This window comes from Manacus candei, unplaced genomic scaffold, assembly GCF_025592945.1.
Source record: "Manacus candei isolate 608988 ecotype Guabito, Panama unplaced genomic scaffold, ASM2559294v1 h1tg000014l, whole genome shotgun sequence".
Classification (NCBI taxonomy): domain Eukaryota; kingdom Metazoa; phylum Chordata; class Aves; order Passeriformes; family Pipridae; genus Manacus; species Manacus candei.
Window position 1 is genome coordinate 41408123 of NW_026138062.1, and position 24523 is coordinate 41432645.

The 24523-nt window shown below is 34.9% G+C and overlaps 1 protein-coding gene across 5 annotated transcripts in view; it reads right to left on the reverse strand.

Moving 5' to 3' along the window:
• The window catches only part of CNTN5 (contactin 5), a 603369-nt gene that overhangs the window by 129839 nt on the left and 449007 nt on the right, over positions 1–24523 (reverse strand). For all 5 annotated transcript variants that reach the window (XM_051780168.1, XM_051780170.1, XM_051780169.1 and 2 more), the window contains one exon: positions 10192–10294. In XM_051780168.1, the coding sequence (XP_051636128.1) occupies positions 10192–10294 (103 nt within the window). The remainder of the gene's footprint in view (positions 1–10191; positions 10295–24523) is intronic.

The window sequence follows — 24523 nt, forward strand, 5'->3', positions numbered from 1 at the left end:
TTCCTTTCATTTGGTTATTAAAAGATAGTGAGTACTCATAAAATATAGCAGCAGTGAGTATGGTGACTTAAGAATTAAAAGAGAATAGAATGAAATGGTGATGAGTTTGAAGCCTGTGTCCAGGAACAAGTCCAGGTCTACAAGTCACTTCAACACACATCCATGACTGTACTAAAAAGGTCTGATAAATACGTATGAGTGTCATATACTAATGTGGATGTGCTTTGCAAGCACTGCTGTTCTTTGTGGCACAGAGCAGGGACAGTGCTGAATGGTACTCCAGAGCTTCTTTACTGGTTGATCAGAACCTAAACTGTTGGCTTAGTTTTGAAACTTAGCTGTTCAATGGCTAAAGTTAGATAACATAACTGACACGTTTGGTGATTTAAAAAAAGATTCCAAATTCTTAAATCCAAGTGAACACGAGTCTTAAATCCAAGTGTCTTAAATCCAAGACAACACGAGTTGTCTGATTAAGGTGTGATCAAACAAGAGAACAGAAGAACCATAATAGGCAAGGTATTGTTTTCACAAATAGTGAGTAAAGCAGAAAAGGTATTCCACAACCTTTTGTGTCTGCGTTTAACAGTTAGATAATGGCATTTATTCTTAATGAAATCACAACAGCACAGCTAGATGTGAAAAATTTAATTCAAAAGAGCTGAACATCTCCTCCTCTGTATTCTGTGTTGTCCATATTGCAAAATTCCATATTATAATTTTGTCATCATAGTATTGCAGATGTTAATTATGTTGTAGAATTAAGAAGATGTTGAGCTATCATGACTGTTAAAAAAAGAATGGAAGTAAGCTTTGTTTTTATCTCAGCCATCCATAACCACTTTTTCTAGTCTCTATATCACACCCTACCTCAGTTTGCTGGCCGTGGGCATTCTGAAATAAGCGGATATTCTTCTAAAAAGTATTAAAGACATAACAACTGGTAAATTATCATCAACCTGTGACTTAATCAAAGCTGTTAAGAAGAGAATCCTAAGCAACTTATGACATCTGCTGTGTTTGTATAGGGGATAAGACAGGAAGAATCCACAATTTAAGTTAGAGGAGAAAAATGTTTTGAAGCAGAAAATTTGCCTGAAACGATGACATATTTTTGGCAGGTGTTCATACAGATCCTCAGACCACAACTGTGTTTACTTGCCTTGTGTTAAAACTATTTTTATAACTGAACTTTCTTGTGTCATTTTTCTCTGTTCCAAACTTTGTCCAGGCAGAATTTCTGTAGCTGGCACATTGATCTAGGATTTCCTAACTCTATTGTACAGATACAACCAGTGTACATTTACAGATCTGTTCCAGAAGACTAGTTACAATGAGTCCAGAAATTCTAGAAACAACAGCCCTACCATCAATCATGATGTAAATGTAAACATAAATCCGGTTTGCCTGGGGTGTGCAAGATGGCTTTGAAGCTGCTGATCAGCCACAGAGTTTAAAAACAGTGACCAAAAGGGCTGGATTTAAGGCTCTTGTGCCTTAGATTATAAGCATTTATTTCTTTGTGGGAAGACAGAGAAGAGAAATTTCTGAAATTTCTCTTTCTTGAAGAGAAAGTTACAGTAGTAACTCTGGGGACCTACTATTGACAATTGCTAGAATTTGTTTCCTTGTGATCCTCTCAGACTCTGACACAGAGAGAAAGCCTATAAAAAGCCTATGCAAAAAATAAAAAAGATTCTTTATCTTTAAACATAAAGCAAGGCTGTGTAAATTACTGAACACAGTTTTTAGCAATGTTTACAAGTTTTCTTTGATAGTCCTGAGAGAGAAAGAAAAGAGATTGATAATATTGCTGCTTCAAGAATACATTTTACTGATGGGGAGTTGAAGTTTGGTAGTTTTTCCCCACTTTCCTTGTGCCTTATGGTAAAAGCAATCAAATACAATTTTTTAAATGCAAATACAAAGTATTTAGTCAGAGCGAGGCAGAATGAGGTCTGGGAGTGCTACTTGAGATTCACTAGAGAGTCTTTTATACATTCTTATTATATTACTATAAATTATTTCAATATTTGTAACAGGAACTATGCAAGAACTAGTTCACTTAAAGGAAACCTGAAAAACAGGAACAAAATCCTATCCTGTTTTAGAATCTTTTGACATAAATACTTATTCAGCATGAGCTAAAAATGAACTTTAGATTGATGAAAGTCTTAGAAAGATTTATTTGACATAAACAATATGTGTTATCAAAGAAAAAAAAAGAACTCTGAATCTATTTGAGTCTTATATAAACAAAGTCAGCTCGAAGATGCCATATTCATGTTTAAAAAGATTCTTTCCTCTCACCACAATCTTATCTCAAGGGGAAAGGGCATCCCTACATATAACACTGAAAATGATGTTCTGGTGAGACTTTTCATTTCCCTCTTGGGACCGTTTTGTTATCAGTAAGCTTTAAGAGTAGCTTCCACAGCTTTCAGGTTTGGCATCTGACAGGATTAAAAAATATTTTTCCTACGGTGAGAAGTGGTGTGAAGGGATATGGGGCAACTTGAATTTTTGGCCTGTGGAACTTAGAAACATGTATTTCTGTATCAGTTTTTGTATCTATCCTGCAGTTTCATTTTGGGCAAATAATTATAACAGATTAATACTCTATAGTTTCTGTTATTCCTTGTTTAAAAAAAACCCAGAAAATGTATGTCTCTGTGACCTGTAGATGAAAAATAGAACACCATGATAAGACTTGGTTTTGAGGGTAGAGGAAAATTGCTACCTGTGGACTTTTACACTGTGAATTTGCTTAAGGCTTGAAAATGCTAAGATACTAGCATGCCTTACTCCTGCAGTAATTCTTCTATATGTAGGAAAAACACTTACTATTTGAATCCTAGTTCCAACAATGAATGGGATATGCAGCATCTAGAATAATTTGCTTTATTTAATGTAAGGCAGGGACCTTGATATATCATTAAATTGTGAGTACCATAACACAGTTAAAAGACAAGTCAAAATTAGCTTTCTCTTTGCCTGCAAATTATATACTAAATCTGTTTAGAATTCCTTAAACATCCAACTGTCATTTATCAATGCAGTGATTTATCATGTCCTTTCATACTTTGTTTTGACCATCAGTTCCTCCGTAGGGGATAAGTGTTAGTGTTACTGTCCCAGGATTCATTGGGAAGGAGAGCTGTTAATGTGCTCTGAATGTAGAATCAGGTTATCTTTAATATCAAAGGTGTTTCTATGTGTCACCTTTGTGGGAAGAGGAAAGAATTACTTTGTGTTCATAGAAAAGTACAAGGAGCTTAATCATTTCTGAAAGACAATACCTAGAAAGGAGTACTTCCAGAGATGAATGGACATTCTGTGATCTGTATCCTCAGCAAAGAGGCACTCCCTGAGAAGTTTCACACAGTTCCCCAAGGAAATGACAGCTTATAGTCAGAGAGAAAAGTAAAGATCTGTTGATATATCCCAAATACATGAAATAAATGGCCAACAGAACTGTCATACTTGGCCTTAAAAAACAATGAAGCCTGATTTATATCACAGATGTTAGTGTTTTTTTTGTTTTGTTTATTTGCTTTTGTTTGTTTGTTTGTTCGTTTGTTTTGGGTTTTTGTTTTTTTTTACAGTGAAATTTATACTATATTCCTATGTTTGTACCCAATAATACTCATCTACTGCTTGGCATCTTGACTGCTCACTCTTCTCAATGCCCCTGGGATTCAGTACAGTGCAGTTAGCAGAGGTTAACTTTAAGTTGATTTTAAAGTGTTGCCAGTGCATTGGCTCTGCTGCTCTTTGGCATAACACCAGGGCTGAAGTGAGACACAGATTCATGCTGGTATTAAGGAGATTTTAGGTTAGAAAAGAACTTGATCTCAGAATAGAAATCCTCATAAGACCTTTTTTGACACTAGATTACCAGGAAAAGATCACATTACAGGTAGTTTTTACCTGTTTTTCTGCCTCCTGCCAGGCCTGAAGCCAGGAAGAATCATGGCATCTACAGCCAGCACATCGATACCAGTTCTGAAACATCTAGACCAGTATAAAATAGGTAATAATTGATTTACCAAGATCAGTTCAACAAAAGCATAAAAGTTAGAGAGAAATATGTGGAAGACATGGGGCATGGCTTTAACTGGCAGTCTGAAAGTAAAAAGCCATATTTTACAGAGTTGAAGAGCAGAGGGGGGAAAGTTTTGTCCTTTGGAGTTAGGAAACAATATGATGTAATGCTGGAAACTTCTATTCACCTGTGTGGAGAGATCAGGTGGATAACTTCATGTGTTAGGCAGAGAAGTTTCAAACCTGGGTCTGTGACTCACTATAGGGTTACTGTTTGTGAATTTTGTGTTCTTGGCAAAAATCACATATAGCTATGTGGCAGAGGAAGAAAAGAAAGGAATGAGGTACTATGAAGTCTCTGACTAAAGACACACTTGCTAGGTGCCTTTAACCTTCCTTCTTTTCTGAAATTATTACCTTCATTGTTATACTTTTTGCCAAACACTGACCAGACCTCACTGAAACAACCCTTTAACCCATGGCCTTGCAAAGTCTATTTTCTTAAACCTTCACAAAGATTTGCAATATCTAGAAACCTTCTTCATAGTCATTAACCTGTGTCATTGGCTTAATGTGCTACATCAGCAAAAATAACTTCTTCAGAAACTTCAAGTGATTCACAGCAGTTACAGTCAAATACCCTTCACCAGACCATAAATATTTTTTATTTGGCCACTCTTGATCTTTGCTTAGATATTATATTCACTTATTCAAACACTTTGCTTTTATTTCTGCGTATTGAAAAATATTTAGTAAGCTCTCTCTACATAAATGAATAGACTAGTTTGGGTCAGAAGGTATTTTAAAGATCATCTAATTGCAGCCACACTGTCATGGGCAGGGACATTTTCTAGTAGACCAGGCTGCTCAGAGCCCCATTCAACCTGGCCTTGAACACTTCCAGGGATAGGACATCCACAACATGTATATAGTCTGTAATGAAAGTATTGATAGTGGCATAAAAAAATAATGGCATTTCTAATGAAAGCTTGAAGAACAATTAAAAATGTCTGTTAAAAGAAAATCAAGTGAAGAAGATAAAATCAAATGCCATATTTGAGATATTTATTAATTAGCATTGATTCAGAGTTCACTGTTTCAATAGAACATTTTAGAACATTTCTTAGATCAAAAGTCACTAAATTTCACTAACTTGTGTGACCTAAATACATATAACTTCACCTTATTTTTATTTTATTTCATTTAGAAAGCAAGATTTTAAAGTGGACTATCAGCTGTGTTCTTGCAAGACATATTACAGATGGGATGAATGGTTAAAACTGAACTATAAATCTCTTCAAAACAAAGTTAACAATAGAATTATTAAAGCAACATTAAATATAACAACATGAACACTGCTTCCATCATAACCATCTCATCATAATTCAGTAATAAAAGGAAGTAAATATCTCTAATTTATTCTTGTCATTAACTAAGGACATTTCACAACAAAAACATAGTTTTGATATTATCAAGGTGACATAACCTACCATTTAGAAAGAATATTGATATATTACATTGATGTTACTATCATACAGAAATAGCACAAGCATAAAACACCCTCTCAAATACGCAGAAAAACAAGCATATGGGTCATAAGAAAAATTGTCAGCACTGTTCTCTATTGATTCTTTTTATTAAAGTATCTATGTGTTCATCTATATGGTTAAAATATAACCATAGTAAAAAAAAGGATGCATAAAGCTTATTTTCTTTTAACAAAGCAATCCTTTTGGCGGTCTACACAGGCCCTATTTTAAAAGCTAAAATTGAAAACTTTGGTAATGTATAAGTACAGCAACAGCCCACATCCTGTAGTTTGTTTTAATGAGAAATAAAATATGATTACTCACTCAAAATTGTCTGTTGGCATTGTCATAATACAAACTCCTTTTTTTACTGACTACAGCCAGAAAAGCAATAATGTATGCGTTTTATGTGGAAAATAAAATAGAAGCTTGTTGTGATTCACAATAAAAATGTATTGAGGCTGAAGTGTGAGGGTCAGATAAGGTGTGTGCATTATACACAATTTAAAATTTAAAAGTCTGTGTGAAATAGTGAGAATAAAATTATTTCAAATGGAAACAAGTAGACAAATTAGAGTTATATACTAGAAAGAAAAATAAAGGGAAAAAAGAAAGATATATTTCTGACACTTTTTACTTGTTTTCCTCTGAGGTCAAGCGTCTGGGGTCATTGAAGAGGGTTGTAACATACAACTTTTCGTGTCAGTTTGGATAAACCAGCCCTATATCCTTATTTGAACAATGAAAACTTGTTCATTTTGAGCCTTTAAAAAACCCTGTATATTTCCATCTATGCCTGTCTCTAAGTCTCATGTTAAAAATATAGTGTTAGAATTACTTATGACAGAAGTATGCTCCAAAGACAGGAAGTGCTAAAGAATGGCTGTCACTAAAGTATTTCATTAATGAATACGTCATATAATGGGGACAGAATTTAGAGTCCTTTTGCCCATCAGCACCATTAATTTAATCTCTTTATAATGGGGAGCTAAATGAAGACATGAGAATCATTTCCTTGAATAAAGTACATTAAAAAAGAAACTAAAGAGTGGATTAGTTGCCTCCAGATGTTCTTGGAAGCAAAGTCAGTAACATTTGGGGGAAAATTGAAATGGCAACCTGTTGTCACAGAAGGCTGTGTCTGAGAAATCACATTTCTGGTGCAGGAAAAGCCAGGAATGCTGTGATTTGTGCAAGAGTGTAGACTAGGAAAATGATGTCTTCTTCACCAGAACTTATCCAAAGAACAAGGTCATGATCTGTCTTCCTGATTTGCATAACAAATCTAAGGTTTGACTTTGAAATAATTATACCTTAGCAGTCAATCATTGATATATGCAGTGATTTCTTAGCCAATGACTAATGCTCATTATAAGCAGTATTATCTAATACAAGTAAGATAATTTTGAGATATTTCACTCATGTATTATTTTGAATTCTTTAGCAACTACAAAGTCTATTTGCAAGTGGCATTAGTAGCAGTATTTTCACTTGTAACTGAATCAGCTACATATTGCTTGGATCAGAATGAAATTCTTCTCTGAGAATTTCTGTCTGTCAAGCAATTAAGATATTTGACTTTAGTTTGGAGATAAAAGCTGCAGAGCTCCAATTTATTTAATTCTTACAGCCATAGTGACTGGCAGTTCTAAATAAACACTATTAATAAATCATTAATCTGTAACTAAAGACTAGGCTTTTTCTAGAATACTTGCCAAATGCCTACTTCAGGAAATCTCACTAGAATGTCTGTCATTCTCACAATTATAGCAGAGAGAGCAGAGTGAATGTTTCAGACAGCTAAAGCAAAGCATAAGAAAACCAGAAGCACATTAGTTTTGAGACTGTAATAACTTCTGTGTTATTTACAATAAGAATTCAAAACACTAAGTCTCAGAATGCTAAATAAAGAAGGAAAAAATTAGTTATTGATTCAGTTTAGTAATGGGGACCAACGGCAGTGTAACAAGAAAAACCATCAGGAATAAGAAATGGGGACAAAAATTGAAAATGAATAGGAAATTTGATGCATTTTTCCTCCCACCTCAGCCTCCAGGTTTCAAATGGTGCCTGAAATGTCATTCATCTAATTACCATATCAGGTTGAAAGTAATTTCAATTCAGCTGATTTGATTATGCATTAATGGCTGGGAAAAGAAGACAAGGAATGTGCATGGTAAAAGTAGCTGCCCATTACAATAGCAGCAAATGGGGTCAACTATCTTATTAGAAAACCTTAAAATCCTTACTCATTCAGATGTCTGGGCTTTTTTGTTTTGGTTTTTTGGGGGGTTTTTTGGTTGGTTGGTTGGTTTGGTTTGGCTGGGGTTTTTTTGTTTGTTTGTTTTTTGTTTATTAAAGGTTAACACCAAATTAGAATGAGGAAATAAGCTAATTGAAGCCTTTCCTGTCAACCTTCACCTTTCTGTTTGAATAGTGACTGATTCTTTTTGAGAGAGTTTACTAAATCTCAGGGTGAGGAAGATGGAAGGTATCAATAGCTGTTTCTTGCCTGTCACTGATGGTGTCAAAGGTCAATGTGTCATACCTCCTTTTCACTGGAAAGTGACAGCTGACTTGTAATCTGTCAGCAACTGCAATTTAATTCCAGCAAAATGAGGAAAATAAGAAGTAATATGTTGGTTATTGCTTCAGCCATAGTCAAGAGTCTAAAAAGGTCTCACTGCCAACTATTGACTTGGCAATGTTTCTGACAGGAGAGAGTCTGGAGCCATCTGTCTCTACAGAACAACCCTTTTCCTCACTTATTTCAGCATTTTGGGGAATCTCTCCATTTTCTGTTCTCTCTCATGTATCTCTTTCCTTATCTTTATTATATAAAAAGTAAGACTTTTGTTTTACTGTACAGAACTTCTTGCTTCACATTTGCTTTCTAAACTACTGCTTACATTTATGTTGGGAATGAATTTGCGTAAGCTGCTATCAATGTCTAATGGCTCCCTGTATGCAAGCTATGGTCTCCCAACTTTTTTTTGGGCTGTTTTGGCTATGTCCTGTTTCTCCACCAACTTCAGTGGACATAAACAGATACAACTAAAATACCTTGTCAGAATTTCTCTGTAATTATTTATGTATTCTTTCTGTTGACCTGCTTGGTGAGAGCATCTGGATGTTGGTCAAACAAGAAAAACTGGCAAGAAGGGAACAAGTTTAAGACATATATCATCCAGTCAGTAAATAAGAACTGTTAGGAGAAAAGTCTAAACAGAAAAATCTAGTGACCAGTGACACATGAAGGTCAAAATGACTGTAAAAACATTTAAAAAGTCCTCTCAGGTGGTAGAGGCAGGGTTTTCAAGGTTCGTCTGGAAAACCAAACCTGCTGAGCACGCTGGAGTTATCATTGTCAAGAAAACAGAATATTGTCTAAAAACTCCCAACTTCTTCTGTTTTGTTGCTACTTAGGTAAAGTAAAAATAATTGGTATGTAAGATACAGTATTTCTCAGACTAATTGTTTTGTGAAGTTCCTTCACAGGAGTTGCAAACACAAATAATTCCTCTATTTCTTAGTGAAGGCCAGGTTGTAAGAAACCTATATGTGTCTTGATAAGGTATGAACTATAAAAGCAAGCAGGATATATGATATTTATCAGCATAACTTCAGAGGGTAGGGGGCAAGATATCCAAAAGGAACCCCTTTGTAAAGAGAAACTGAAAAGAATTCAATACAATGAGATTTATTTCAACACACCACACAGAATTTGATGGAGTGTTTTGGAAAAAACCCTTCACATTACATTTTTTATATGTCTGTAGAGAAACATCACTGATGGAACTGCTGTTAGCAACATATATATGTGAAGAAGAAAGAATCATTTCATTGAATGGTTAGAATTGCCTCTTAGTTCTGTCTGGCTGTATACTACCCTTGCTGATCTTATTCTTGGGAACAATGATAATAGTAACTAATAGTAAGTAAATAGTAACTAATAATAACTAACACCACAAAACTGAAATATCATCAATTTCGTCCTATATTCTGTAATCTGAATGCTATATAGAAGTAGTTTCAGTTGCTCAAACCTGTTTCTCCCTAAACCCATTTATCAATAAAGCTATAAAAACCTCTTTGATGTAAATAGTAAACACATGTTCTCTAGTAGTGTTATTAGTTCAGGTAGAAGCTAGAGAATAGGCTCTGCCCCAAAGTGTGTTAGGATGTATTTAAGACGCTGTGTTCCTAGCTTCACATGTAAGCTATGCATTTGGGGGGAGGGGAGACAACTCTATGAATCTCTGTTTATTCTCCAAATAAACATTTTGACAGAATAAACTCTAACTTACTGATTTGTAGTATCACAGTGAATAAATGGATGTGAGTCTGGTAAAATTTGCAACAAAAAAAAATTACTCTTTTTGTTTATGAGAACATTACTTTTCATTTTGACAGAGAGTCTTTTAATTTGAATGAATTCCTGTCCACAGAAATGGCTGGGCAGGGAGTTCATAATTAGCTACTTAGTCAGTTGGTTGTTTTGAGAGTGCAGTAAAGACTGTCTGTGAAAATGAAATCCAGCACAATAATGAAATCACAAATTAGGCATGTCTCATCTTAATAAACAGTGATGTTTAATTATGAAAGAATCTGTACTTACTTGCCAAGTGCAAAACACTCCATCTTAACAGTAGATCCCTTTGCAGCCGTAACTGTGTAAGGAAAATGGACTTCAATTTTTGGTTCATATTCCCCCATGACACCTGGAACATAAGGAATGTTTAAAATATGAAATAACATGAGTTTTCCACTATTACAGAAAAACCCTGCGGCTTGCTTTTGAATCTGCCCAGCAGTAAAGCTGGTAATTGATGGAGATAGCCTCGTTTGATCTGATATGTTGTGCTCAGGTCCAGTATATATATTCTGAAATGCTCTTCAGGGTTACCAGGAGCAAAACAGTGAGCTTAAGAAAAAAGATTTTCTTCAAACACAAGTTAGTATTTAAGCTTTGAAAGATTAAAGAGGGCAATCAACAGAAAAGTGAGAATTTTCATAGACCAAATCTTTGATTACCAACACAACAGAAATTATGGAAAATAAATCAACATATCATGCTGTGTTTGACTGAGGACTTTCCAAGCTCAGCAAAAAATCCCCTTAAATTATGTAAAAGCATTTGTGTGCACAGATACAAACACAGATATGCAGACATTCAAAATTCAGTTATGTCATTTTCAACAACCTTTTTAATTTGGGAGATGATTGTTTTTATCAGGACAACACGCTATGTACTGTAAGATACAACTTGAAAAACATTCAGGGATGTGCAAAATATAAACATGGAAATCAATAGAATTATCTGGAATTTGCTGTGGGGTGACTGACAGCCTTGGAGAATCACAAGATTTTAGGAAATGAGAAATGAGTAGGGAAATGGAGGTCTGTTTTATAAGACAAGGTGAGAGGTTTGTATTTGATGCAACTTGTACCAAATGTCATAATCAGCATGGCAGGAGAAGAATATGACTCTAACAGCTGTGTTTGGTTAGACTGAAGTTGGGCTAAGGGGGTAGGCAATACTCAGGAACAAAAAGCTATATTAAACAAAGAAAGAACTGTTCAGAATTTTAGATTAGGAAAACTGAATGAAATCTGACTTGTTGACAAAGTAGCAACAAGATAATCCAATCTGAATCTGTTAAAATCAGTCAAGATTTTCCAAATAATTCTAAAGTAAGTAAAAAGAAAAAGAGATGAAAAGGAAGGAGACAAAAGAGATAACTTTCTTATGCAAGAAAGAGAAAAGAAAGGAGCATAAGAAGGAGCATGGAAGTAGAAGAATATAAGGTTTATAGTTGAGAGAAGACTAGACTGACAGAGAGAGATGGAAAACAACCCACAACCTATAAAAGGAAAAAATAATATGTAAGACCAAAATGGTAAAACAGATACTTCTAGCCCTTCAAATGTTCCTTGTGGGGCTTAGGATTTTCCTGTGGGTCTGTACTCTCTTTTTCCTCCTGTCCCACAGGGTCCTACAGCATGGTTCTGAGAGAATGTCTGAACATATATGCATTTAAACATTTCATTATGGGCTTAAATGTGGTAAGAAAATCTAAATGTGTCTGATACGTGAATCAAATGACAGAAGTAGAAAACATAAAATGCTTTTATTTCAAATAATGTGATTCCATAAATAATGTGGTTTTATAAGTAGCAACAGACTTCTTTTTAAGACACATAATCCTGCGATATTACATGTGCTAGCAGTAGTGACCCATTTTCCTCAAAAACATGACTAAATCAATGCTTTGACATTCCTTTGTGAACTTGTGAAGAAATACTGTCCCCTGTATGAAAAGGTAAATTTTGAACCAATTCTGTCATTAAAGATAAAAAGGCCATTTTTTTTTTTTTTTTTATTCTGGTAGAAAGAAAAAGGAAATTAAAATCTGTATCCAGGATATTAACATAAATTCATAGCATCAACCAAATTGTATTCAATTAAATTTTTCCTTGACCTAGGCTGAAATGATTGTTAGTCTAATCTGTCATAAAAATATTATGGATTGCTTGTACTATGTCCATAAATTTCATAGTTTAGTTACACTCTTTGTGACTTCTTTTACTGTTTCGTGTATTCCTTTTATGATTATGAATACTAGTTTCTGACTCAAGGGAATGGCCTGAAGTTGTGTCAGGGGAGGTTTAGGTTGGATATCAGGAAAAGGTTCTTCACCCAGAGGGTCGTTGGGCACTGGAACAGGTTTCCCAGGGAAGTGGTCACAGAACCAAGCCCTCCAGAGTTCAAGAGGCATTTGGATGATACTCTCAGGCATGTGGTGTCACTCTTGCAGATGATCTTGTGCAGGCCTAAGAGTTGGATTCGATAATCCTTATGGGTCCCTTACAACTCAGCATATTCTGTGATTCTGTGACCAATTATATAGTTTATATCTGTCATATCCCCTTCTAGATGTGTCTTTTACAAACCAAAAAAACCCAGACAGTTAATCCTTCCTTACAATGAATCTTTGATAAACTTGCAAACATTTCTAGTGCCCATGTTGCAACACTTCAAATTCCATTCTATCATTTAGAGATGTGAAGTTGAGAACTGCACAATAGTGAGGCTGTAGATCTTTCTGTCACACTTTTTTTCTCCTTGAGATTTTTTTTGTTTGTTCCTTATCACTTTTCTCACAATTTAGTTCTGTTTGCTGCTTTGCACTTGAGCTGATGTTCATCCACAATGACAGTTTAATCTCTTTACTGATAATATCTAATAAAGGTATGTTTTTAGGTTTAGGTGTTATATAAATTTGCAGTGGGTGACCTTATTGCCTCTTCACTCTGTTTCTATTATCACAATATCGTTCTGCAGCTCTCCAGGATTAGTTTTTGTTTTAACTATTCTGAATGATTTTATATCAACAATCTTCTCTACCTCTCAGTTTATTTTGTTTCCATATAGTTTTTGTGTGGAATGGTGAAATCCCAGAAAAGTATTCTGTGGCTTGACTGACAATCTCTCAGTTCTTCAAAGTGTTCAGATGCTCCTATAACAGGTGGATTTTAAAATCAATTTTTAGTTAAAAATGGGGCTGTCCTTCAGTGTCTCTGAATAATTAATTATTTTGACAACCTTTGATGAGTGACCTGTAAAGAACTACTTGAAATGAAAGCTCACAGTAGAACCTTGACTTCCTTCAGGAAAGTTATATACGGACTGAAGCAAGACTTCCCTGTTTAAAAGTTGTGTCTTTGATACATGACTGTGTAGTAAGACTACTGTATAAGTACAATCCTACTGATTGTACTTTTCTATGTATCCTCTATCAACACACTTGATACAGAAGTCAGATGTACTGTCTGACTCAGTAAGTAAGCTCCTCAGATGTTCCTAGGAGTCCCTTTTTTGAAAAAAAAGCACCTTTTCTACTTACCCTCCTCCTAGTCCTGAGACTCAGTGAAGGAAAATAGTACATTCTGCCTCCTTCTATACAGAAGTCTGGACTTTGTGATTTGTCAGTATTTGTAATGTCAATATTTCTTCTAAAATTTCTTCTATTGAAACTTCAATTATGAGAACTTCAGTCTTGATAGGAGAACCTCCCTAGGTCCCCTTGTAGTGAACACTACTGAAAATAGTTCATTTATGTTTTATAGTGCAACCTTATATTCCTGAGGTGTTCCTTTTAAATCTCTGGCATCTTCTCACTGTTCATACTCACTGAAAGGTTTTGTGCTTCAATTAATTTAAAAAGGGGTGTTTTTGCTTTTGTGTGAGATTTTCTTCTGGAAAATAATTCTATTGAGCTGTCATATACTATTTAACATTTGACTTTTTTAGTCCTGAATAAAAATGCATCTTAAAATAGGATTAAATTATTCTTGCATTTAAAATAATACAGTAAGTCTGTACCCATCTGAGGGACAATATTATCTTTCAGATCTTATGTTTTTAACTTACAGTAACTCCCTTCAGTAAATGCAATTTGTACACGTACTGAATGCTCTTTGCAAGTCATGCCATTATTTCCTGTTCTTAATGAAATGCTGGTCTACTAATGCTTTATACCATGTCTTGTTCTTCTGGGTTATTGCTGCAATAGCACATGATGCGCCTGCAGCAACTGGCAGCAAATATATAAAAATTACAGAGCAATTGCTTGGTGTCACAATGAAAATTAGAAAACAAAAGTCTATTATTGCAAAGGGATATTTTTCATCATTATTATTTATGATCTTTGAGACTATGGAGGCCATTGCAGTTGCACAGCCATTAAGGGAATTATCAAGGCCTCACCTTCTCACATTACACTATAATTGCTTTGCTATGTCAGTGATACCTCCAGGGTCTTTGTCTTTCCAGCATTTGTTTTGGTCACTATGAGTCAGTAATGGTAAAACAACCACCATTTGCATTTTCATAAATGTTTTTGTTCATTTGTATCAGATGCTAAAAGGAACTTGAACTTTTAAGAAATATTGAAGCTTTGAGTTATGCGCACTAGAATCAATCTCTCTCAGGCTTATATACATAACTCTCTTTCAGAGGTTTGTTTAAGGCCATAAAAAATCCTCTCAGTCATTTTTTATTTCCAGTTATCAAACATGAAATACAACAATAAATAAAATTGATCAGCACAGAATAAAAACATAATATACGATTTTCAAGTGGTTAACAAATCACAGAGCTCACATGGTCTGAGCACTATAGAGCAATGCAATGCCATTCTCAATGCTGCCATGCTCTGCCTTCGCATGAAAATGGCTCCTTTCCGACAATCTTTTACCTTTCAATAGCTGACCTCCACAATTCTGTATTTCTTGGGCTAATTGCTTACTTTACACACTCTCTACTTTACAAGCTGCGTCTTTCATCAGAGTTCAGATCTGGGTATGAAAGTGATTGGTATAAAACACACAGCTTCAAAATAGATCTAGTTTACCAGATCTTGAAATTTTGTCCGGGATTAGAAAAGGATTTAAAAACCAAACTTTCCTGTTTGTTTAAGTAAATCTGGTGTTTACTCTGAAATGCATCATTCCATCTAACATTTCCCAGTGTCTGGGTCTCTGCCCTTTCAGCCAGGGTCTTCCTTGGCTATGGAAGATTTAAAAATTAATAATCCTCCTGTTCTGTCTCTGATTACCAAAGAAAATACAGATTCAAATGACTGAACATATCCCAGGGAAAAGCACAATTTGAACTTGTTGGAATCAGTGGCTTGTTAGTCACACAGGCAGAAAGGGAGCTCAATTTTTATAGAAGAGGTGATTTCCCTATTCTCTCCTTCAGATATTTTTTAGAAGAACGCAGTTATCACAAAGTAACTGTTCTCCAACTCTAGTAAAAAAAAAAATAAATCTGAAAATCAGGTTTATTTTTAATAAGTGGTTTCATTTAATAAGTTGTTCCTCCAACTTTACTGTAAATCTGTGACTTGAGTTCAAATCTCTGCTATTCAGTGTCCTATGAACCTAAGCTATAATGTCTGCATTTAATTTTTCTATGAAAAAAATAGAGATGACATAATAATGTGACGAATACTGATTGTGAGAATCTCAGATATCACAGGAATAGATGTAATTTTCAAGCAGTTATAGATATTACTACAGCTAAAATTCTTTATATTACCCCCTCTGGACCATTTAATGGAAATGGAGAATGGAATAAAGTAGTAAGATCAGTTCCTGGTTCTCCATCCTTTTAGCTAAGAACAAGGGAAAGAGCTACAAAGAGAATATCAGACATTACCACTTTGAAAAGGACTACTCTACCTCTTCATCTAGCCTGCCACTCCATGACTTTTACAACCTTAGATGAAGAGCATAGAAAAAATGTGAGCCTACGACTGTATCCATACAATAAGAATTTTTTCCTTCATGGGGGAAAAAAATCAGATTGCTGACAAATCATGACACATCGTCTTACTCTGGCTGTGTAAAGGCTAACACTTCTTTTTCAATAATCTTCCAGATTTTAACTACCCTCTTGAATCTCCCAGAAGATGGTGGCTCCTTAAATCATTTCATCTAAAATGGTTTGGGTTTGTTTTAAACTGTTTAAGTAATAGCTCTTTAACTTCCTTTGGAACCTAATTTTCAATGGAACAGGTTACAGGAAATACTTGAATAAATGACTGCTAGACATTTAAGACAGCAGCTAGAAAAGCTTATAAGATTCCTGGCTAAGCATCATCAGAGTTCTAGGGATAAAATGAAAGCCAAATATTTCCTGTACTCAGGAGAAGGATTAGGCACGGATTGATACTTATCATTATTTTATAAGCAAATGATACAACCCCCCATTCAATGATTAAGAGTGTTTGAGAACTTTGGGTGAAGTCTTAATCAGACAGTATAGAATAGTTAATCTAGGGTTTTCCTTGCAATTTGTGGGAAACCTCTTCAAGAGTGATGAATTTGTCCTGCTGCATAAGAATTCCCTAATAATTTTACAAATGAGAAGTTGAGTTTCCTACCACATTGTAATGATGATCTGTTGTGTGAATATGTATCCAAACTCAAGAAAATTTTGACTAAGAAAATACTGCAGAAATTATCATGTATAATTTCTTGTCTCATCAATAATCTGCGATGAAAACTAGGGTTGTCTATGGTTGTCCTAGTTAGAGCAGCCCAGACCAGTTCATCACTGTGTGGGTGTAACCCAAACTGTGTATTCTACACCCTCTATGTCATTTCCCAGGAACTGTTAACAATAGACCATTTGCAGCAGCTGCCCAGAGCACACCTGACTCATCAGGCTATAAACTGGTTGTTAAGAAGTCTGTGAGACAGGAGCGATGTTCCTATCCTCACACCAATGGCACAGGCGTGATAACTCCCCTGCAGGGAGTCATTAGCACCTCCACACCCAGCCTGAGGGGTCATGTCTGCTAATGGACCACCAAGGATTCCAAAAATATTTCATGACTCACAATCACCTGTTGCGGAACTCCCTGCCCTGGGGGAGGTACTGGGCATTCCCACTCGAACCTGAGTGTATATCATCTTGGGGTCTTGAAGACTTCTGGGCCCCACTTGTTAGATCCGAAGGAGGACCAGAACCTCAACCAGACTGCGGTCACCACCCTCAACCAGACTGTGACCAGCACTCTCACAAACAGGTTTTTTTTCTCCTTTTACTTTGGACTCAGGGGACCATGCGGGGCTCAGCATGAGGGCGAACGAACACCATTTTGTTCGTGCCCCAGGGTGCTGGGTTATACATCTGGGTTTTGTGGGTTAAAACCAATTGTTTGTCCATATAATTGTATTTATTGTATGATTTTTATTAAATTGTTACTCTGACTTATAATCTCTTTTGAGTTGTGTTCATTTCTCCTGCCGGTTTACCTTTAAACCAGCACAATAGTGTGGATCTTTTTGTGACAAATGAATATTTAGCATTTTCCCTGAAGACCAGCACCATTAAATGTCTCCAGATATTTATTTGGAAAGAGAGCCCTGAATACATACATTTACAATGACAGTAAATTGACAGCAAAACTGAATTAATTCAAGTATAATGATGATACCCACCATTATATCGACTGCAGCAGAGATTTTCAATGCACTGGGAAGAACTTATTGACTCATCTGCTATTAATCTTATTCTAAATGGAAGGCCCAGTGCCTGGTGTAAATCTCTAAAAATTAACTGTGGGAGTGGTTGTTTTAAGATAACTGTCCACAGCATTCCTTCCACTTCCAAGTTTTGAGCTACAAATTTACCATTTGAGAAGCCCTAAAGAAGCTCATGTGAAATTGCATTCTGCAATGCACTGAATAATACAGGGCTCTGATGTTTTCATACCTTAGAGAGCAAATCCTATTACACATCACTGGATGGAAAGAGGTCTTTATTGGAATATATTCTAATATCAAATAAAATTTAGTAATTAAGTTTCTGGAACAAAAATCATAATGAATATAGTGTAAGAAGAGCAATAAAGGTAAAGTGTAGGGCAATAAAGGTAAAAAAAGGTCAGATTCAAGTGAAAAAAATGAACTAAAGTTTAAACAAAACTTTCCTGTTCCCACTTTAAAATCCATCTTTTAATTGTACTCTATTTCACCAGTTCAGCAGTTACACTCTAAACTTTGTCTAGAAAGTCCTTTCTAGAAATAGCATTACTATCTTAATAATATTTTATTATTTATAACTAGTAAAATGTCATGTATGTAAGTCATATATACAGAATAGTTTCCTACCTCTCTTAAACATTGAATAAAACTGAAAACACTTCATTTTCAATTGAAAGTGAGTGTGTTATGGTTCAAATAGTGAGAACTGTGGCCAAACCCTAAAGGTACAAGAGGTAGTCTCAGAAAAAGCAACAAGAGAAACAATGGTATTTTCTCTAGTTTTTCAAATGAGAGGCCAAAATTTCTGGTGTAAAGATTTGGCTGCAGAGGTCTCTGTTTACCTGTATTTGAAAATGTTTGGAAGCAGCAACTATGACCAAGGCTGCTGTCTCTGTCTATGTAGAAAAGTCTTTACTGAATCAGAACCTAGACTTCAATCCATCAAATTTCCCATATAGATGTAAAGTGGTATCTAAGCTCTTCTTCTAAATTCAGTACATCTGGCTATTGGACGAAACCAAACTTACCCTTTGAACATTCAGAGATGAGTGGGGGCGTCTGAATGGGTGGTATACAACTTTCCAGTATGAAGATTTGTGCATATATAGTTGTATGGAAACATGAAAACCTGAACATTTTCACCAACTGTGTATATAGATAATTTTTCTGAGCAGCCATGCATATCAAGAAAAATCAGTACTCACTACACTAGATAATATAACAACTTGTTTGAGAGGTCTAAGAATATAAGTCAACAAAACCCCAAAGAACTATCACTGGGGTTTTTTTGTTCCATTTTGTTTTTAAAGGGGAGGAGATCATGTTGAATTTGGAAAAAGAAGTCTGTGGTTTCACTTCCTTTCAGGCATCAGTGGCCAATGTTTACTGTTCCTCTTTTCCAATGGCCTGATGTTCACCCAGGATAAGCTCACAAAAGATATTAAAAAACCTGTGAAACACTATTTAACTAAATGATTAGGAGGAGGATCTAATTTTCATGGGGTTTCTGACTATCTTCCTGATGGTATGTTCACAGTTCTTGAAGAACCTAATTTCTCCTGTAATAGATGACATAATTGTTAGCACTTCAAATATGACCTTAAGTTTCATTTTTTTTCCTTGAACCCTGCATGATTCTTTTACAAGATGAAAACAAAATATCCCCTTTCCAGCTATGTGCCAAAAGTGTCAAAACTGTTGTGGTATCCAGAGAGAGTATTTGCTTTGTTTCTGATCAATTAGAACACTACTGTATGAAGTAGTGTTTCTCTAATATTCATGGTATGTAATTAAATGGAAAAAGGTTCCTAAATAAGAAGTGTTTTTCAGTTGAGACTCCTCATATAACCATTCAAATACAAGTACTTATTATTTCCTCAATATGAAAGATCAAAGTAACAATAATATTTCTCCTCCTTTAGCAACAACTATCCATTGTTTTAGACCCAACAGTAACAAATCATTCTGTTATAAATTTGCTGTAGTTCTAACTTCGAACAAAACTCCTGCTGTTCACAATCAAATTATTTCGCTATGTTGACAAGAATTCCAAACTGACAGTGCCGTGCTCCACGACTGCAAAGCAGCAGTCACTTGTGAATTTGTATCTAAGATCCTGAGACAGTAAGATGAATAACATCCAGTATGACCATTCTTAAGAATCTGAAACCATTCACAAGTGTAAATGTTATTTTCATTCTCAATTTGCACAAATTTTAATTCAGTCACCATTAATTAAAATATTACCAACACACTTTGGTCTGAAGTCTTAAGAGTTACAGTTTGATGCAACATCTTTCCTAATCCTGAGTTGAATTTAGAGGAATATTTTTTCTCAAGTTCATTTATTTTATGGTTTGTATACTCTGTGTATGGATCAATTAACTCTTTCCTTTGTGCAGGTTCCATAAATCATCAGGAGAAGAAGCAAAAGAAAAAACATGAGTGAGGATGTGGAAGATGATACATCTAGAATCTTGAAATACTTTAGCTATTAAAAGTAACAACTTCATTTCCAACAGAGAGTGTTTCTGTAAACTAGTGGAAAAACTTAGCAATTAAAACTCCTTTAAAGCAGACTAAATTCAAGAAAACTTTCACAGTGGAATAGTTCTTTCTCTTCACTGAATCCTGGAATCTTTTCCAAACCTTCCCCAGTTTTCTTCCTGTAATACTCTCTTGGGTTCAGCCCTTTTATATTGTGGAAAGACCATCCCAGGTGGTTTTCTCTATACCTTTTTTTAGGTTAAATGCTTTACAAAATAGTGTGTTTTAACTTTTGTGTGCTGTTTGACAGTGCTCTTAACTATGCTACAATCCCTATAAAACACTCTGTAAAAGGTTTATTGTATAGGAGCCGTCTATAAAATTCTCTGCCTACTTATAGATTTTCCTACCTATGGGTAAGGACCACTGGTGCTGACTGTAATAGCTTTTCTAAATAGAAAGAAATGTTACTGTTTTTTGGAAAAAACCACCAACCAACCAAACAACCCTCCCCCATCCTATTTTATATATATATATATATATATATATATGTATTTTTCTTTTCTTTTTCTTTTTTGTTAATTATAATATGACTACACTGAAGTTTTTTAACCCTGATTTTCATCCTATTATTTTTGTCAACATTGCAGTGGGATCTTGGCACAAGAGCAGAACAAAAGAGACAAAAAGTACTAAATACTTGTAACCCATGATGGATGTATTGTTACTAGAGGAAAGCAGAGATTAGGTGAAGTCTTTTCAGTTTTCATAGTGATCCATTATTAAAATATCTCACTACAATTTTAGGGGAGAAACAACATGTTTACTACAGGGTAATGGCTGACCAGGGACATTGCCATTTTATCAGTCTTCCCCTAGAGCAAACCTTGCATACACTGATGTCTTTGTCAGTGCTATCTGTCTTTGTACACTGCTAAAGGACTAACTTGATTTTGACCAGACAGTTTGACTCTGTTAAAAAAAAAATCAAAGTAGGATCATTTCAGCTTCGAGTTCTGTCCTGGAGTAGTAAGAAGAGTTCCCATAGTTCCCAGATAGTTTTTTTGGACTTGCACAATTCAAATACAAGAGGTGACTGCACAATCTTGCAGTATAATCCACAAAAAACACGAAGCCTACAAGGTTGGAAACTCCAGAAAAGCTGGTACAATTAAGTCACAGCTGAGTTTAACCTCAACAAAGATATTCAGGCCATATTTGCTCATGGAAAATTAGAAATGAACATTCTTAGTACCTTGATAATTATATGTTCTATCACAATGGGAGACTGTTAATCTCATTTAATTAATCAATAGAGTTAGGGCAGACAAAATTCAGTTCACAGACTATGATGACATGGAAAAAAAGTTAAAAGTCAAGGTCTGCATTCAGTTACATGAGAATACATCTGGTCAGACATACTGACCTCTGTTGAGGATAAACTAATTTGCTCTACTGGTACACAGTAGAAAACATCCTCTGATGTCTGAAATTGTACAGGTTCTCCAATTTTTTTTTCTAGAAATGTCACCATAGCAAAGCCAATAGGCAGTATTTACACAGAAATAAAATGAAGAATTACTTAATTCTCTCTTTTACAGTAATAAAGTTAACATATTTTCAAGAGAAATAAAGAAGATAAAAAAAGGGAAAAAACCTGGAATCTTATGCTATCAAACATCAATTTTTTTCTACTCCCTAGGTTTCTCTTTCCTAAATTTGAAGAGACTTACTGTTGTTTTTATGAGTCAAGATAATTTACTGCACCCAATCAGCATCCAAACCTGCAAAGATCCATTTTAAAAATGCTGTTTATTATTTGTAAACAGTTATTAAATAACTCCTCAAAGTTTGTAATGCATTAAAAGGAAGTTAATGAAATGATGCATAATTTTTTTTCCAACTAAAATTTTTTCTCCTCAGATAGAGTTTTAGAGTGTTTTTATAACCCAGCTTGAAGTGAAATTGAATTATATAAAATGACTGATTGTCAGGGACATCTGAACAAATGAGATAGTCATTTTCTTCAGAATTCATTGAAAGATTTCTTGATGTTTTTATTTAATTTGCTTCATATCAAGGAGCTAAGTTTCCCTTTGAGACATATCACAAAAGAAATAAAAGATTAATAAAATCCCAGGAAGTTCTTACAATCTTTCAGAGTTTGACATAATGCCTTAATATTATTCTGTTTCTTCTCCTAGATAAATGGATACCAATGTTGTCATTGGAGTGTTTTTCATCACAAGCTGTCTAGTCCTCTAGTACCTGGGTACAGGTACTGTATATACATCAAAATCCAAGAATTATGATAAGTATATCAATTAGAATATTTTTAGTTAATGATACATATGTCTAGAGAATATAGATTATATAAATGGTTTTATTTATATAGTGCCACTTGTAAAAGCTGTTTAAAACCACAAGCTCTTCCTGTAGTTTCTAGTAAATGTGCCGACTGTATACGATAATGTGAGTTATGATACCAACCATTGGAACTCAGAAAGCTGTATGATTTTTAAACCTACGTGAATATTTGAAAAGTTAAAAATTATTCAAGTAATTTTATAATAAAAAAGCTTAAAAAACCATATTCAAAATCATATAGCATGACTCAGCAAACATAGAGTCAAGTGTATTTTCAGGTACTTGGATGTTTGTTTTAATGCCATTCTTAATTTCTCACTTCCTTCACAGAATCACAGAATCACAGAATATGCTGAGCTGGAAGGGACCCATAAGGATCATCAAGTCCAACTCTTAGGCCTCCACAGGACCATCCCCATCTCAGGCACAGCATGTGCCCGAAAGTATTGTCCAAACACTTCTTGAACTCTGGGGGGCTTGGTTCTGTGACCACTTCCCTGGTGAGCCTGTTCCAGTGCCCAGCCACCCTCTGGTGAAAAACCTTTTCCTAATATTCAACCTAAATCTCTCCTGGCACAGCTTCAGGCCATTCCCTTGGGTCCTGTTGCAGAGAGGACATCAGTGCCTGCCCCTCCTCTTCCCCTCACAAGGAAGTTTTAGACTGCAATGAGGTCTCCCCTCAGTCTCCTCTTCTCCAGACTGAACAGACCAAGTGACCTTAGCTGCTTCTCATATGGCTTCCCCTCAAGGCCCTTCACCATCTTCTTTCTTCACAAATTATTTTAATTTTCTTTAACTGATGAACACTTCTTTTCAGCAGTTATCCCATATTTTGGATGTATATTTTAAAAATTTTGTCATCACCCTTTAATATTTGTCAATGAACAGGGCAATATAACCCAAGGCTATTTCTATCAAAATGAAAAAGTACAGTACAATTAATGGAAATTTTTTATTTTAATCCCAGATAGTTTACAAAAGATCCATATTATTGCATTCTATGGAGGGGGTAGACCAAGGCAGATATCTTAAATCATAAATATGATGTAACAATCAGAATTTTCTTTAATTTTTTTTTCAAGGTAGGTTTATGGAGACTGCAAGATTAGGAAGAAAATTGGCGTTTCTTCACTGAGAAACTTTCACAACCATAAAGGAAAGCAAGCAATTTACTAAGAAATATTAAAGAACTTCATGACAACAAAGGAGTTTTTCAGAAATCCCAACAGATTAAAATTAAGGCATGGAAGCCTAGTGGAAATTCATTCCTGTGAAAAAATGAATCAGCAAACTCGGAAACTGTGTAGGAGCTGTTCATCTGTGTGCAAATGCTTCCCCAATACTCCAGAACAGTTCAGAAGGCTGGATTATCACCGTGGTGTGACATCCATGAAACACAAATTTGCTGAAGGCTGGTATATACCATCCACTTGAAATTTAAGAAAATCTGCAGTTTTCCTTCATAGATTTTGGTTCTTAGCTCAGTGGTGTAAACTGCTGCCTTTATCTTTATTTACTCTCTCCATTTCTTACACTATATTGTATGCCTATGGATTGTTAGTGCAAGATGGATAATTAATCTGTTTAATTTCTGCAAAAAATGGAACCTAATAAAAACATGAAGAAATTTCATAAAGAATAAATAGAGCAAGATATGAATAATAAATATGAAAATAAAATTCTGTATTTTTTTTCCCTCAGAGTTCAAACTGCTTAAAAAGGCAGTCAATGTTTGGGTTTTTTAACTTTGAGAGGTTGATATCAAGAAGATCAAGTTCACTATTTAAGTCAGTAAAATTAAACAGCTGAAACTCAATAACTAGCATAGGTACTAAACTAGCAAAAGCAAATAGGAAGTGATACAATAAAACATGCAGCTTTTTGCTGAAGAGACTGCATACTATGCAGATGAAAATTTAAATTTGCTACAGTGAATAAACATTAACCTAATTTCATGCTAATTAGGTGAACATACTTTTAATTTGCACTTACATTTGTGTTTAAATCCAGTTTTTGGAATGTGTCTCCAGCATAGG